Here is a 15,360-nt window from a genome sequence, read left to right on the forward strand (position 1 = left end):
CCAATTATAAATGAATAATTTATATATTAAACTGCTATTTACTTTAAATAGTTTTAAAATTTGTTAGTTATTTAATTTAGTTTTCATTAATGTGCTATTTACTACAATTTTCTTTAACTTTTTTTATCCATGATTTGTTGCCTTATCAAAAGAGGCAAGATTAGGTATAAACCTAAGATATGTTTTTAGTATTCTCCATAATAACCTTTTTTAAGTAATTATATATTCTCTAAAGGTTATGGGGTATAATCTTAATATGTTTGATATGATACGTGCATTCTAATCTTAATTAAAGCTACAAATTCGAGCATTAATTGTTCTTTGCATAATATTGTGGCTCAAAGTTATAAGCCTGTATGTTTATTGAGACTCATCTTGATTTGTTTCATCTTATTGGAACCTGTAGGTGCACCTTAGCCAGAAGACGAAAACCTGTAGGTAAAGTAATTGCTACTTTAACTACAAATTATTTGTTGCTGCTATAATCATGTCATGTCATTGATATTAGTTTTGAGAAAATTTATGCAATATTACAATTAACTCACTAACATTTGATATTATTTCATATGCATTAATATGTTCCTCTTCCCTCCTCCTTATATTATATATTCTTCTTTTGTAAATGACAGAATACGATGTAATTCCTTTGAGTGTACCATGTCGGGACAATGAGAGTTGGCTTGAGAGTTGCAAAGCAAAGTATCCAACAACAGCTAAGGGGGTCTGCCATTTTACAATACCAGAAACTCAAATAAAACCGGAATTTGGAGAATGCTTTTGTGCTGTAATGGAGGTGAAATAGCATATATGTTATATATGATCCTATAGTTAGTGCCAAATAATATGTAGTTTTATTTGAAACTTATGAGATTACGTAAATAATATGTAGTTTTATTTGAAATCTATGAGATTACGTAGATCGTGTCTTTGAAAAAAAAAAAAAAGTCAGGTATACTAAAAAAATCATTTTATAATTATAAAGGTTACCTTTGACATCATGTTAATGTGAAGCTTCGTGCAAACTGCAATAGGTTTAATGTCTTATGTTTTCAATTAATTTTCCTTTTTTACATGTTAATCCATTCAGTTCATGTGTGTGGAAAGAATTCCGAAGCTCTAACAATTATTCGAGTACTTAATCTCACCTTTTTTTTTACGGTGACTTGCACGGACATGAATTTTTATTTACAAATTATAAGAAAATAAGAAAACTTCAATGTCAAGTTTCCTTCTTCCTAAAAAACATGTTAAAATTTCCTTCAAAATATTCTGAAATTTAGTTAGTTAGACAAAAAAAAATTGCATAATTTCTTAGATTTGTTCTAGAGATGACAGAAATTCTTACGGATATGAGATTCCCTAAGAACTCATCCCAAACGGGGAATGGAGGATAATAATTGAGTATATAGAGACGAGAATAGGGACAAAATCTTGTCCCTTAAATCATGGCAGAGCGGGGATGAGAAAAGCACTTCCCATCCCGCATCCACCCTAATATACATACGTATTCTATTTATATATACATGATATTAACTTTTAGATAATTAATTTAGGTTACTAAAAAAGAAAAGGTAACCGCTAATCACAGTAACTTTAACTAAAAATTATAATTACTAACTAGTAATATAATATTTGGTGTATGTTTAAAATTTGGTTTGTCTAACGAAATCTTTGATTTTGGTCTAAATGTAATGATCAGTTTAAAAGGAGGTTTTTGTAATCTAAATATCATGTATTTTAACATATTATTAAAAAAAAAACACCTCGTTGTTAGTATTAAAAATAGTACCTTTGAGTTTTTTTTTTTTTTTTTTTTTTTTTTTTTTTTTTTTTTTTTTTTAATTTTAAAAAGGGGTTTTTATTGTTATAATCTGTATTTTAAAGTTATTAAAAAAAAAAACAAAACTTATATTTTAGACTATGTTAAATTTCTGCATTCACATTTCAATTTCATGTTAAATTCTTACTCCTTTAGGTGAAAGGTTGATTTTGCCTTTTGGTATAAAACCTCGAGAATAAAACCCAAAGATGATCAAATTGTTTTAAACTTTTTGTTCTTTCTTACCATCATCATCCCTGATTCAACTAGAATGGCTCCGAGGCATAAAAATGAGATTCTTTTGAGGATGAGAAATTGGAAATGGAAGTATCAGAATAAGAGGGAAAAAGCAGGGCTTCTAATGTTTACAACCATTTGTTTCCAAGAAAGTGATATATTTACAGGGAAAAGCTACGTACCATGAATAAGATAATAACTAATCGAACCATCCTCAGGTTGTAACTCACCTTGGGTTGCGTATCACAAACGCCACCCACACAATGGAGGTCGCAGTGGCCGCGGTCGCTCCACCTCCTGGGTTGCAAACCCCCTCCCTTCCGCCTGGCGCCAGCCGTCAGAGCTTTCTTTGAATTTTTTCGAGTATTCTTTTCAATATCGTTTGTAATTATTAATTTAAAAAAATAATAAGATTTTGATCAAATGTGTTTGTAAGCATTTTGTTTTGTTGGAACGCGAGTTTAGACTATTATCTTTAATCCAACGGTTTAAATAATGTTCCTCATCAACGATTGAAAAAAAAAAAAAAAAAAAAAAAAAAAAAAAAAAAAAAAGGTCTTCCTCATGGTATATGTTACCTTCTTTAAAAGGTAAAAGCTTGAGAACTTTTCTATTAAAAAAAAAAAGCAAAAAGGATTGTCTCTAGTAGTCAAGGATTTTTTGTCCTATAAGTAGGAATTGCTTTTTAATCCTTTGATTAATTTTTTAAAAGTCAGATTTGTAAGTGAAAAAAATTTTACATTGTGAGTCTCAAATTTTTAGCGTAAACACTTGTAGATCTAATCATTAAAAATTTAATCAATGATTAATACAAAATTATCTACTAGTAGAGTAAAAATGCCTTCCCTGCTATAAAAATGATAAAAAAAATATATATATACAAACGTAAAAACTTTTCTGGATTGAAGTGTGGACTGCTATTCCAAACCAGGACAAGATTAGAAAATTGTGTGGGAGATGCACCCTTGATGGTATGCAGGTGCAGGGGGTCTTTTATAGGACTTATTGGGATTCTATTGGCCCTCAACTAGTTAAGTTTGTAAAAAAAAATTTCGTAATAGCAAAATGCTTCGAACCTTAAATCATACATATATGTCCTCATTCCTCTGTGTAAAGAGTAAAATCAAAAGCCGAGTCTCACATCATTTAAACACAAGAATAAACACTAACTTATAAAAACAGTGTTACTCTACTTAATAAGTTGACTTTAAATGAACTCCGTTGCTAAGAGTCCGGAAGCCTCTGAGTTTGAGAAGTTTCGACTTATTAGTCTATGCAACTTTGCTTACAAGGTAATATCTACGATTTTCACGTCTCAACTTCGGAAGGTGCTGGATAGATTCATTTCTCCCTTCCAATCTCCATTTGTAATTGTTTTGGAAAGGCAGGGCTACTTAAGAACGACATGTCAAGGTGATTAATTACATGATTACTTACCAATCATAATTTGGTAGTGTACTGTTGGGGGTAGGATTACAGGCCAAATAATTAACAGATAAACTTAATTAGCATTGTGTTAGACCACCGGGTACCTGCAATACAGAATCAACACACACACGTATACCTCAACACAACACCACAATTAGATTATTGAAGAAACCTCAACCGAAGGATCCAATTTCATTAATCGTCACTGGAAACCCCAAGCTCTGCTCGGCCAGGAATACATAAACAATAAAGATTAGTTCTCGCTCACGATGCCCTCCTCTCACATAATCCCTTTTCTTAAATCCCTCAGGCCATTATAACCTCCCTACTCCCTAGGCACCAATAGGCACCAATCCCTAGTCTAGCCTAACCACCTATAGGTCACATCAGCAACCTTCCTCATGCACTCACCTCCCTTCCCCAACCGAAAACGTTACGAGCTCCTTTAGAGTATGTCTGTTCGTATTTGTTTTGCCTAGGCTCGGGTGTAACATTACTCCCTTCTTAAAAAAGGACCTTGTCCTCAAGGTCGAAGGTAGGGAAGCGGACTTGCAATTCTTCTAGATCTTCCCAAGTGGCATCCTCGTTGTCTCGCCCCTGCCATTTAACTAGCACCTCCTTCAGGACCTGCCCCCCTTGCCTCTTCAAGCGACCTTGTAGCACGCTTACTGGAAATAGCGGCATGGGCATGTCCGCTGCAGTATCCACAACCACCGGTTCCTCTGAAACCGCACGCCTACCAACCACCTTCTTAAGCATAGACACATGGAAAACAGGGTGGACCTTGGATCCCTCTGGTAGACGAAGTCGGTATGCTACTGGTCCTACCTGGATGATTACTTCAAACGGGCCATGATATTTTGGTGCCAGTTTGTTGTTGGAGCGCCTTGCCACGGTGCCCTGTCGGTAAGGTTGCAGCTTCAACCAAGCGAGTTCCCCAACCTGAAACTCTCGCTCCACCCGTTTTTGATCCCCATAACGCTTCATTCGTTCTTGCACACGCTCCAAGTTGCAGCGTAACTGCTTTAGCTGTTCATCTCGTTCAGCGAGTTGCATATCAACGGATCCAACCGCTATTTTACCCCCTGTATAGTGCATCAAGGTTGGGGGTGGCCGGCCATACAAAGCCTGGAAGGGCGTCATGTGGGCTGCGCCGTGAAAATTGGTGTTGTACCAATATTCTGCCCAACACAACCACCTACTCCAGTGCCTAGGTTGGCCACTGGAGAAACATCTTAAGTACGCCTCCAAACAACGGTTAATGACTTCTGTCTGCCTCGTTTGAGGGTGGTATGCCGAGCTCATATGTAGGGTGGTGTGCTAGTGACAAAACATCTCCCTCCAAAAGAGGCTAGTGATAACTTTATCGCGATCACTCACTATACTTCGAGGCATGCCATGAAGGCAAACCACCTCTTGGCAAAACACCTCTGCCACCAACTTAGCAGTGAACGGCCACTTGAGAGCAATGAAATGTGCGAATTTGGTCAAGCGGTCCACCACTATGAAAATTACCTCATGACCATTGGATTTAGGCAGGGCCTCGATGATATCCATCAAGATGTCCTCCCATACTGCCTCAGGAATGGTTAGTGGCTATAGCAAGCCTGCCGGACTTGTAGACTCCACCTTATTTTGTTTACAAATCCCACACTCAACCACGAACCGTTGCACATCTCTTGCTATCCCCGGCCAATACACGTTAGCGCTAATCCGATTGTACGTCCTTAGTGCCCCCGCGTGTCCCCCCATAGGGGTGGAGTAGAATTCTTCCAGCAACCGCTGCTTGAGCTTAGAACCCGCCGGAATCACTATCCGACCCCGAGGCAGCAACACTCCATTTTCCACTGCGTAATGGCTTCTTGTTTCCTTGCTGCGACTCAACTTCTCCCTGAAGGTGTGAAGGTTGGTGTCAGCGGCTACTTCTTGCTCCACCGTTGCCATATCTAGAAACTCAGGTCTTGAGATAGCCAACAGCTCCCCTCCTTGCGTCCAACCGCCTCGACGAGACAAGGCATCAGCCACTGTATTTTCTCTCCCTACGCGGTAATGGATGTCAAACTCGAACCCCATCAACTTCACCAACCACTTATGTTGTGCCAGAGTACTAATTCGTTGTTCCAAAAGGAAGTGAAGAGATTTCGTTGTTCCATAAGCTCTCTCTCATACACAGACTTGGCCACCGTTCTAGGTGACATCCCTTTGCTAAAGTAAGCCACCGGTCAATAAAACCGCCCCTATCCCTGCCCCTGAAGCATCCGTCTCAACCCCAAATGTTTCAGTGAAATCGGGTAAGGCAAGGACTGGAGTCTGCGTCATCCATTGCTTAAGTTCCTGGAACGCCTGCTGCGCCTCCTCAGACCAAGTGAACTCCCCATTTTTTAGCAAATATGTCAGGGGCCGCGCAATAGTGCCATAATTCTTAACAAAACGGCGGTAGTAGCCTATCAAACCCAGGAAGCCACGTACTCCTTTTACTGTGGTTGGAATTGGCCACTCAACCATATCTCGTATCTTTCCCGGATCTGTCGCCACGCCCTCTTGTGAAATGCGGTGTCCCAAATATTCCACAGAGTCCCGGAAAAACAAACACTTCTTCAGATTGAGCACAAACCTCCCCTCCTTCAGTAACCTCAACACACAAACATATACCTCAACACAATACCACAGTTAGATTATTGAAGGAACCTCAACCGAAGGATCCAATTTCATTAATCGTCACTGGAAACCACGAGCTTTGCTCGGCCAGGAATACAAACAATAAAGATTAGTTCTCGCTCACGATGCCCTCCTCTCACATAATCCCTTTCCTTAAATCCCTCAGGCCGTTGTAACCTCCCTACTCCCTAGGCACCAATAGGCACCAATCCCTAGTCTAGCCTAACCACCTATAGGCCACATCAGCAACCTTCCTCACGCACTCACCTCCTTTCTCCAACCGAAAATGTTACGAGCTCCTCTAGAGAATGGACTGTCCATTCGTATCTGTTTTGCCTAGGCTCGGGTGTAACACATTGCTAGAGCTAATAGATATGAAAGCTCCACTTATTATTGAGAGGAAAAAACAGGATATGTCAGTTCCGTAGAGATGAGTAACTTGTCGTAGTTGTCACGTGAAGTGAAAGAGACTATCGAAATATGAGGTTGATGATAAAAGGCATTATTGCAACTTCTTTTAGTGGCATTATTGCAACTTACACGTTTTTCATGAAGATTCTGTGGGCTATGGCATTGAAGGGTAGATGCATTGTAGGCAATAATAAAAGGCATTATTGCAACTTCTTTTAGTGGCATTATTGCAACTTACACGTTTTTCATGAAGATTCTGTGGGCTATGGCATTGAAGGGTAGATGCATTGTAGGCAATAATAAAAGGCATTATTGCAACTTCTTTTAGTGGCATTATTGCAACTTACACGTTTTTCATGAAGATTCTGTGGGCTATGGCATTGAAGGGTAGATGCATTGTAGGCAAGTCAAATATACACCAATTTGTGTAATTTTTTGTTTTCGACAAAAAACCAACATCATCTCTAGAATATATTCCAACACCTCAAGACACAAAATTTAGCCTTGCACTTTCTCTACCGGTTTCTAATGGACACTTTTCTCCCATTCCTCGTAACTATAATCTCTACCATCCTTTCTATGCTGACATGTTTCATCTACTATCACCTAAAGAGATCAACTGCTTCTAAGAATTCAATACGATGCACCGTCCCACAGGCTGGCGGTGCTTGGCCAGTTATTGGCCACCTCCACCTCTTTGCTAGCCAACAACTACTTCACAAAGCATTAGGAGCGATGGCTGAGAAGTATGGACCGGTTTTCACTGTAAAGTTTGGCTTGGAGAGGGTTTTGGTTGTGAGTAGCTGGGAAATGGCTGCAGAGTGTTTTACTGTCCATGACAAGGCCTTCTCCGACAGACCAAATACTGCTACCTTAAAGTTGCTTGGCTATAACTACGCCATGTTCGCCTTCACTCCTTATGGACCTTATTGGCGACAAGTGCGCAAGATAGCTGTAGCTGAGCTTCTGTCAAACCACAGGCTTGAGACGCTGAAGCGCGTGCGAGCATCCGAGGTGGAAACTATGATAAAGGAACTGCATCAGCTTTGCAGGGTGAAAGGAGGAGTTTTGGTAGATATGAAGGAAAGGTTTAGTGATTTGATGCTGAATATATCTTTGAGAATGGTGGCGGGGAATGGCGATGTGATGAGAGGAAAAGCTAGGAAGCATCGGAAATCTTTGAGGGATTTCTTTTATCTCTTTGGGGTGCCTATGTTATCAGATTCTATACCGTTTCTTGGATGGTTAGATTATGTTATTGGATATGGGAAAGCAATGAAGAAAACCGCAAAAGAATTAGACCGATTGATGGAAGATTGGCTGGAGGAGCATAAGCAGAAGAGACTGCTGCTGGGTGGGAAGAATAAAGAAGAGCTAGATTTCATGGATGTGATGCTTAACATCTTAGATGATGCTGGCATTGGTGATTTTGATGCAGATACCATTATCAAGGCTACTTGTTTGGTAAGAAATCTGGCTGCTCATGTAAACATTCAACAATACTTAAAAATCTCAGTACTTAATTCGTGTCAACATAAACTCTCTTATAACATCATAAACCATACATATGGGTCGTAAGTAATTCAGTTTAACATCCTAGTACTCATATCATTCATCACTAAAATCATAGAATACAACAAAGAGATTAAAAAGCCGCACATTGCATAACTTATACAACCTGTCAACATGAGCCTCTTCGACTAAAACATTCACCATGATTAGTACAAAATTCATATCAACCTAAAATCAACGCCATAGGAAAGTACCAGAAACAATATTATATGAAACCCCTTTGTACTTTATTATTATTTTTTTTTTTTGTGAAATTTCTTTCTAATGGTGCCAAATTTAGCTAAATCACAATTACAAATCAATACATCGAATCAGGATTTTCCCAACTCTGCTCCCTAGCGTCATGGCGCCCGCTACCTAGTGTTGCGGCGCGCACCTCTCTGCCAATTTGCTATAAATTCTTTTCTTTCTCTGATAAATTTTGGCCAAGGTGGATTGTCTACGTTGCAATCATGTGGAATAAGCAATAAACAAATAAATTGCCGAAAATAAAACTTCCTTATCTGAAACATAAAATTTATACCATAAATTCCATAATATAAATCAACTTAAAAATTCTTAGATCTCATAACATGAATAATGGCATAAACCTTCACATTTTCGCCGAGATCCCGTCGTCATCCCCCGAAACATACTCAACATACATGTTAATATCATAATTAGTATTCATGAATTTAAATTCTGTGTGACACGTTATCATTAATTAATCTTAGCTTGAATTGTGATATTACAGCTCATCTACTGTGAGTATCATCTTTGTTGGGCCATATATTTAGTTTGTCAAGCTTGTTTCTCTTTTTTTTTTCTCTTTTTTCTTTTCCTTTTCTTGTTAAGTGTGTGAAGCCAAGTGAGTATCAGCTTTGTTGGGCCATTTCTTTAGTTTGTCAAGCTTGTTTCTCTGAGCCGAATTATTATCCTGACGCAGAGTTTGCACACGGATCAACCTTGTCTGTGGACCTGGTTTATTGTCTTCCTTTATTTTTAGTTTTGGTTGCTTTCCTTAGTAAAGGATTACGACATTTAATTCTTAACAGTTTTGCTACAACTTCTTTTTAGCTAAGCAGTTTTTCCAATTTATGGCTTGAAAGCCTAAAACTCTGAGAAACGACAAAAAGAAAAGAAAGAGAAAAAAAAAACTATAGTGGACCAAACAATAAAAAGAGGGACCCAGAACGCTAAAAGTCCACACTAATTTGTTGGATTTTTTTTTTTTTTGGTTTTGCTGTAGGCTCTTACATTAGCAGGAACTGAGTCAACCATGGTAAGCATAACATGGGCTCTGTCTCTGCTTCTCAACAACATCCACAAGCTAGAGAAAGCACAAGAAGAGTTAGACAACGTTGTAGGCCGGGACAGACAAGTAGATGAATCAGATGTCCCAAAATTACTCTACCTCCAAGCTATTGTGAAGGAAACTCTGCGCATGTACCCGCCTTCTCCACTACTTATTTTTCGAGCCGCTAGGGAAGACTGTGCTCTCTCATCTGGCTACAAAGTCCCTGTCGGCACACGCCTAATAGTGAATGCTTCGAAGATTCACCGCGATGAGCGTGTGTGGCCAAATCCCGATGAGTTCCAGCCAGAGAGATTCTTGACAAGTCACAAGGGCATAGACGTGAAGGGCCAAAACTTTGAGCTCATTCCTTTTGGCTCGGGAAGGAGATCGTGTCCCGGGATTTGGCTCGCGCTCAATGTGGTGCACTTGACACTGGCTAGCTTGTTGCATAATTTTGAAGTTACCAAGCCATCAAATGAAGATGTGGATATGACTGAGAGTCCTGGATTAAACAATTTGAAAGCAACCCCACTTGAAGTTTTCCTTACCCCACGTCTTCATTAGAAGATTTATGACAAGTAAATTAGTGCTGTTGAATAAGATTATTCGTTTAATGGAGCTATATATGCTCTTTGTGTCTAATATCAGTGAAGCTATGTGGAGCTATAGTTTGCATGATATTTTAGTCTAAGTTTTGCTCATGTTAAGCTTTTAGTTGTTTATCAAAGGCACGTGTGAGAAACATTGTGCAAGTGACTATTATTCTTGTATTCAAGCAAACAAATGAAAGCAAATAAAGGAAAACGTAAAAGAAAAAAGAAATTACCTCTGATTATGAAATATTATGTGTTCATTAGCAATAATTTAATACAATGACTTGAGTGTAAGACTAAGCTTTATCTTTGCCAAAGAAAATGAGCAGGGGAAGTTAGTTGTACGAAAGCCAAAGATTTTTTTTCCAATTCCAAATAATTCAAACCATTAATTAATATTTCAAAGTAAATATCATTTCGATATTTATTTAGCTTTATCATTTCACTACAGTCTATAAAACCAAAAACACCTGGCCTAGAACTGCTGTATGCTTAACTTCATTTTAAGCATAGTAGGATAATGAAAAAATCGATCTCAATCGTTGAAAATTGAGTTGCTTTTTGTCAGGTAAGACCCAATAAAAAAAATTAACAATTTGAATTTTTTAATCATAATCCAAAGCGTTGCACAATACGATCATATTTTACTGGTCGTATAAGAGGGGGCATCAACACATCTAGCTACCCTTAAACTAGAGCAGGTAAATTTGGCCTATAAAAATGATTAAGGTCTCATTATCACCATAGACAAACTCTATGCGGAGAATTTAAAAATACTATCGATATGTCCATAATTTGGAGTTATAAGGCGCGGGTTTGAAAAGTTAGTTTGCACTTATCTGTAAAGAAAATCAGCTCTTCACGTATTTAGATACTCATTCCTCACATATTTAAACAGAAAGATCTGCCTTGTCATCACTTCCTCTACCAGCATCAATGGACCCTCTTCTCCAAATTCTATCGACTATCATTTGTTGTCTCCTTCCTCTGCTCATCTCTTTCATTTACCGTCTCCAAAGGAGAGCATCCACTACTTCTACTAGAACAAATTGCCCCGTTCCGCAAGTGTGCGGTGCTTGGCCAGTTATTGGCCATCTCCACCTCCTTGGTGGCCACCAACTTCTACACAAAACATTGGGAGCCATGGCTGACAAGCATGGACCTGTTTTCACTATAAAACTCGGTTCACACAAAGTTTTGGTTGTGAACAGTTGGGAAACGGCCAGAGAGTGTTTCACTGTCCATGACAAGACTTTCTCGACAAGACCAAACATTGCAGCCTCTAAGCTGCTAGGCTATGACTACGCCATGTTTGGCTTCGCTCCTTATGGACCGTATTGGTGCTAGATGCGCAAAATAGAGACAATCGAGCTTCTTTCAAACCATAGGCTTGACATGCTCAAGCACATACGCGCGTCGGAGGTGGAAACTACCATGGGGGAGTTACATGAGTTGTGTGCGAAAAAGGGTAGTGAAGGGAATGGAGTTTTGGTGGATATGAAGAAGTGGTTTGGTGACTTGAGTCTGAACATGCATGAAGAAAAAGGAAGATTTGATTGTACGTCAGGATTATTACTTTGCAAAGTAGACACTCTTTTCCCTTGTTAGGTTTGTCCTATTGAGTTTACTGACAAGATTTTTAATGATATCTATCATAGATTTTGTCTATCAAATGCGCAATCTAAGTTATGTCTTATGGCGCTAGTCTCTACTTTGCATTGTCTTCTATTTTTCTTTTTAGTTTAGTAGTTCTTTGCTTTTGGGATTGTTTTTGATGGGTCATTACACCAAACACTTGTAATTCGTTAGATTTGCTTAGTGCCCTTATTCTACTTTATTAAAAATATATATGTGTTGGGGGTGGGTAGATGATGAGAGTGCTGCATTGCGATTTCCTAGTGCATCTATTGATTCCCATCTCTCAACAATTTTATTTGTATAAGAATATAAGATTTGTCAATATGCTGATGATATGAACTAAGCATATTATAGATGTAATATTGATATTCATGTAAAGTAATTTTTCTAAAATCTTTTAATGATATTCATATTTAATGTATATGAAATCTTCTTCCACTGCAAATGCAAAAGCTTGATATACAATGGCTTTAAATTTTTTCGATTACTTAATATTCTAAATCTTTTGATTAGCAATTCCTCAACTCAGTAAAGGTGGAGAAAAACAATATAACAATCCAGTCCCAGCTTGGAGGAATATCAATTTTCAAAGCAAAAGCTAATTACTTCAGGACGTGTTTTGAGAATGATTTTAGTAAGCTCAATACCTTTAGGCTATGCACATTCGTTTTAATTTGTTTTCTTTCCAAGTTGTTGTCGTTAAGGTAACACTATTATTACATGGACAGCAGTTGAATTGAAAAATAAGATTACTGAAAGACCAAAAGGAACTTGCAGATGAAATATTATGAATCAGGAAGGGTACTCATGCTGCTACTCTTACAAGTGTTCTATGATTCTCCAAGATTCTCTGCATCCGTCTGGAACAAACATTGGTCGTCATTTGGGAAGCTGATCAAGCCTGGTCATGGACTCGAAAGTAGTAGTCATCATAGCCATCAACCTTCATGGCTACTCAGCATTCTGCAACAGAGGAGCTGTCAAGATTGATAGCCATGGTGACTACGATTTTGGAATTCATGTTGTTCTAGTTTCTAGCTAGTTTGGGATTTCTAGAAGAGATCATAAGGGATTCTTGGAGCTACTATGTACTATAACTTGGGTGTGGCCATAAGATGCCAGCACTAAAATACCTAACAAACAACATTAAGTTTTAAGAAATATCTGCACAAACTCTGAATTAAAATTAGCAAAAACAACCATGAAGCTCTAAACGAGGTAATAGGACAAATAATGTGCTTATTTCTGATGTCGAAAGATTGAAACAAAAGACAACGAGGAATTCAAGTGAGCGTTACATTTGATAAATGCAAAAAATTGGATACTTGCATATGATCACATGTCAGAACAAACATGTCGAAATTTGTTAAACATATTATTCCTCTAGATAGAACCACTGATTAACCTCTGAAAAATATAACTTTCAGCACAAAATCATTCCTCTGAAGCATCTAAAAGACACAAACATCTCTGAGCTTTATAGCATTTGCATTCACAAATTTGCTCCAACCGGTAGATAACCTCGCCGTTGGCCTTTCATCGACACAAAACTTCACAGGCCATGACCTCCCTTTATGCTGAAGCATGACAGTGCTTCCTCTTTCCAGCTTATTCATATACATCTTGAAAAAGCTCGTTGGTATGCCCTGCGAAAAAGTAGATCCCCTAATCTGTCACAGAAAATCGACCTACGTCTATTGCTATTAATTGCTCAACACAATTTGAATGAATTATAAAGATTACCAAAAATCCTTTCATCACATAAGCCTTTGACATTACACATTTGAAGAAAGGATACTCCGGAATATACTTGTTGGCTCCTTGAATAGCTCTCACTTCACTTGCGCATACTTTTCCTTTCGAACACGTGTCAATCTAATAGCGGGAATCCTACCTGCAAAAGGATCAACCAAAGAGTTGTAATTGCAATTTTCCAAGACATGGTAACCTTTGTTTGCTTATAATTAAGTAGAAACTTACTAGAATACCTAGTTTGAGAATGCCCTTGATTATAAACTTCATCTTCTTTAGATTGTTCCCCTTCTGAGCTCTTATTCTGGTTTTCCCTATGATAATTGTGGAACATAATTCTTTTCCTAGAAGCCGTCACAGCAGTAGTACTCTTTTGGCAGCAAGTTCTACCATAAATTTCAACATGAAATTACGAACTCTCAACATAGTGAAACACAAGAAAATCTCCAAGCACCAAACCATTTTCTTGCGCAAATTCCTTCCAACCCTCCTCGTAAAATACCGTGTTACCGAAATTTTCCACATTAACATTCCAAAATCTTTCAGCGGGGCTCCAAAGAAGGCACCTCCTAGGTATTTTTCCATCAAAATGCTTGACAAAAGCTACTGGGATCATCTGAAAATACATTGAAGATTGGATATGTGGCGCACTAGTTGACCCAAAAAAGAAAAAAAAAATCCCAAAAACGAGAGAAAAATTTTCCAAAGACTACAGTCTATATTGGCCCTATATGATGTGCTAAAATAATATACAAAAGTCTATTGAAAGAATCAAACATACCAACTTGTTTGAGAAGTCATCAATAAGAACCTTGAAAATTGAAGGATATCTTTTGAGAGGCCTTGGTTTTCTTCCCATCTCGATTTGTCGGCGAACAAACTGAAATATTTTATATTTGGCAGAAAGAAAAAAAATATTATATATTTATTCATAACGATCCCTAGGATCCTGAGGATCTCTTCTTCCTTAACAACCGGAGTGTTAGCCATTGAACCATTGTTCTTGGAAAAAATAAACGGCTCTATTTTAGACGTTTCTTTGCGATATTTATCCTTACTGCCAAACTGGCATTAGTCAAAATGTTCTGAAAAAAAAGAAAAAAGAAAAAAGGTTTCCATTTTGGGGACGGTTAAATGAGTTAATTAAAGATTTGGAAGGCCGAAAACCAGGATTTTAGGAAGGGAATAGAAGTGATGCAAAATGTAGATCATTAAATTTTAATTTAAATTTAAATTTAAATTTGAATAGTTTATATTAGGATGTATTGTATCTTTAATATTTAATTTAAGTTAGTATTATGTTTATGTTATAGGATTATTTAGAATATTTAAATTACTTATTTTCTTTGAAAGGGAATATTTAAATTATATATTTGGGTTTATCTAATTAGTTTTAGATTTCTAAAAATATTTTAGTGAATGTCACTTCAATTCACAGAGTTGATTAGTAAACGAATATTGAGTTTTTGCTTCCTCCTCTTGAGTTGTTCTATTTCTATCTCCTCTCATTCTATTAAAGTTGACATTTTAGTTGTAGTGATAATTATTATTAAGTAATTGACCTAAAATATAATAGGTAGGATAATTAGAAAGAGTTTGACACGATGAATCATATAATTTCTCTAAAAATGTCAATTACTTATCAGATTTGCGTACCACGTAAAAAGGATAATTCGCACAACTAATGGTGGAACTTCGGGCGGCGGGCTTATCCTAAGCCTGAAAATTTTTGAGTTCGGCGGGCAGACACTTATCGCTACCTATCCACCTAAATATCTTGGGCTCGGGCTCGGACAGCCCGAGGAAAAAACATTCCCTGCTGCCCGCTGCCGGTGGGGGGACCGTGACCGCCGGCTACCGTTTTTTTTTTTTAATTTTCCACCGTAACCCGAAGCCCGAATTTATGCCCGAATACCGAAAAATTGCTAGTTTTTTTAATTTTATGCCCGACCCGATCCAAATAATTTTTGGACCGT

General features: G+C 37.7%; 3 protein-coding genes across 3 annotated transcripts; 2 read left to right on the plus strand and 1 right to left on the minus strand.

Annotated features, from left to right (window-relative positions):
* Positions 1 to 5,689: 5,689 nt before the first annotated feature.
* Positions 5,690 to 6,463, minus strand: LOC112094397 (uncharacterized mitochondrial protein AtMg00860-like). The gene is made up of 2 exons (XM_024175116.1): positions 6,410 to 6,463; positions 5,690 to 6,106 (listed from the first exon to the last, which is right to left on the minus strand). Exons 1-2 carry the CDS (start codon positions 6,461 to 6,463, stop codon positions 5,690 to 5,692), a joined length of 471 nt encoding a protein of 156 aa, XP_024030884.1.
* Positions 6,464 to 6,908: 445 nt separating this feature from the next.
* LOC21403209 (cytochrome P450 CYP82D47) lies at positions 6,909 to 10,163 on the plus strand. Its single transcript, XM_010090718.2, has 2 exons — positions 6,909 to 8,017; positions 9,354 to 10,163. The coding sequence occupies exons 1-2, from the start codon at positions 7,082 to 7,084 to the stop codon at positions 9,963 to 9,965; spliced, it is 1,548 nt and encodes a 515-aa protein (XP_010089020.1). The 5' UTR covers positions 6,909 to 7,081; the 3' UTR covers positions 9,966 to 10,163.
* A 767-nt stretch (positions 10,164 to 10,930) lies between these two features.
* LOC21403210 (cytochrome P450 82C4) lies at positions 10,931 to 11,341 on the plus strand. The gene has a single exon (XM_010090719.1). It carries the CDS (start codon positions 10,931 to 10,933, stop codon positions 11,339 to 11,341), a length of 411 nt encoding a protein of 136 aa, XP_010089021.1.
* The last annotated feature ends 4,019 nt before the right edge of the window (positions 11,342 to 15,360 follow it).

Source organism: Morus notabilis, unplaced genomic scaffold, assembly GCF_000414095.1.
Source record: "Morus notabilis unplaced genomic scaffold, ASM41409v2 Scaffold25, whole genome shotgun sequence".
In the NCBI taxonomy this organism is placed as follows: Eukaryota; Viridiplantae; Streptophyta; class Magnoliopsida; order Rosales; family Moraceae; genus Morus; species Morus notabilis.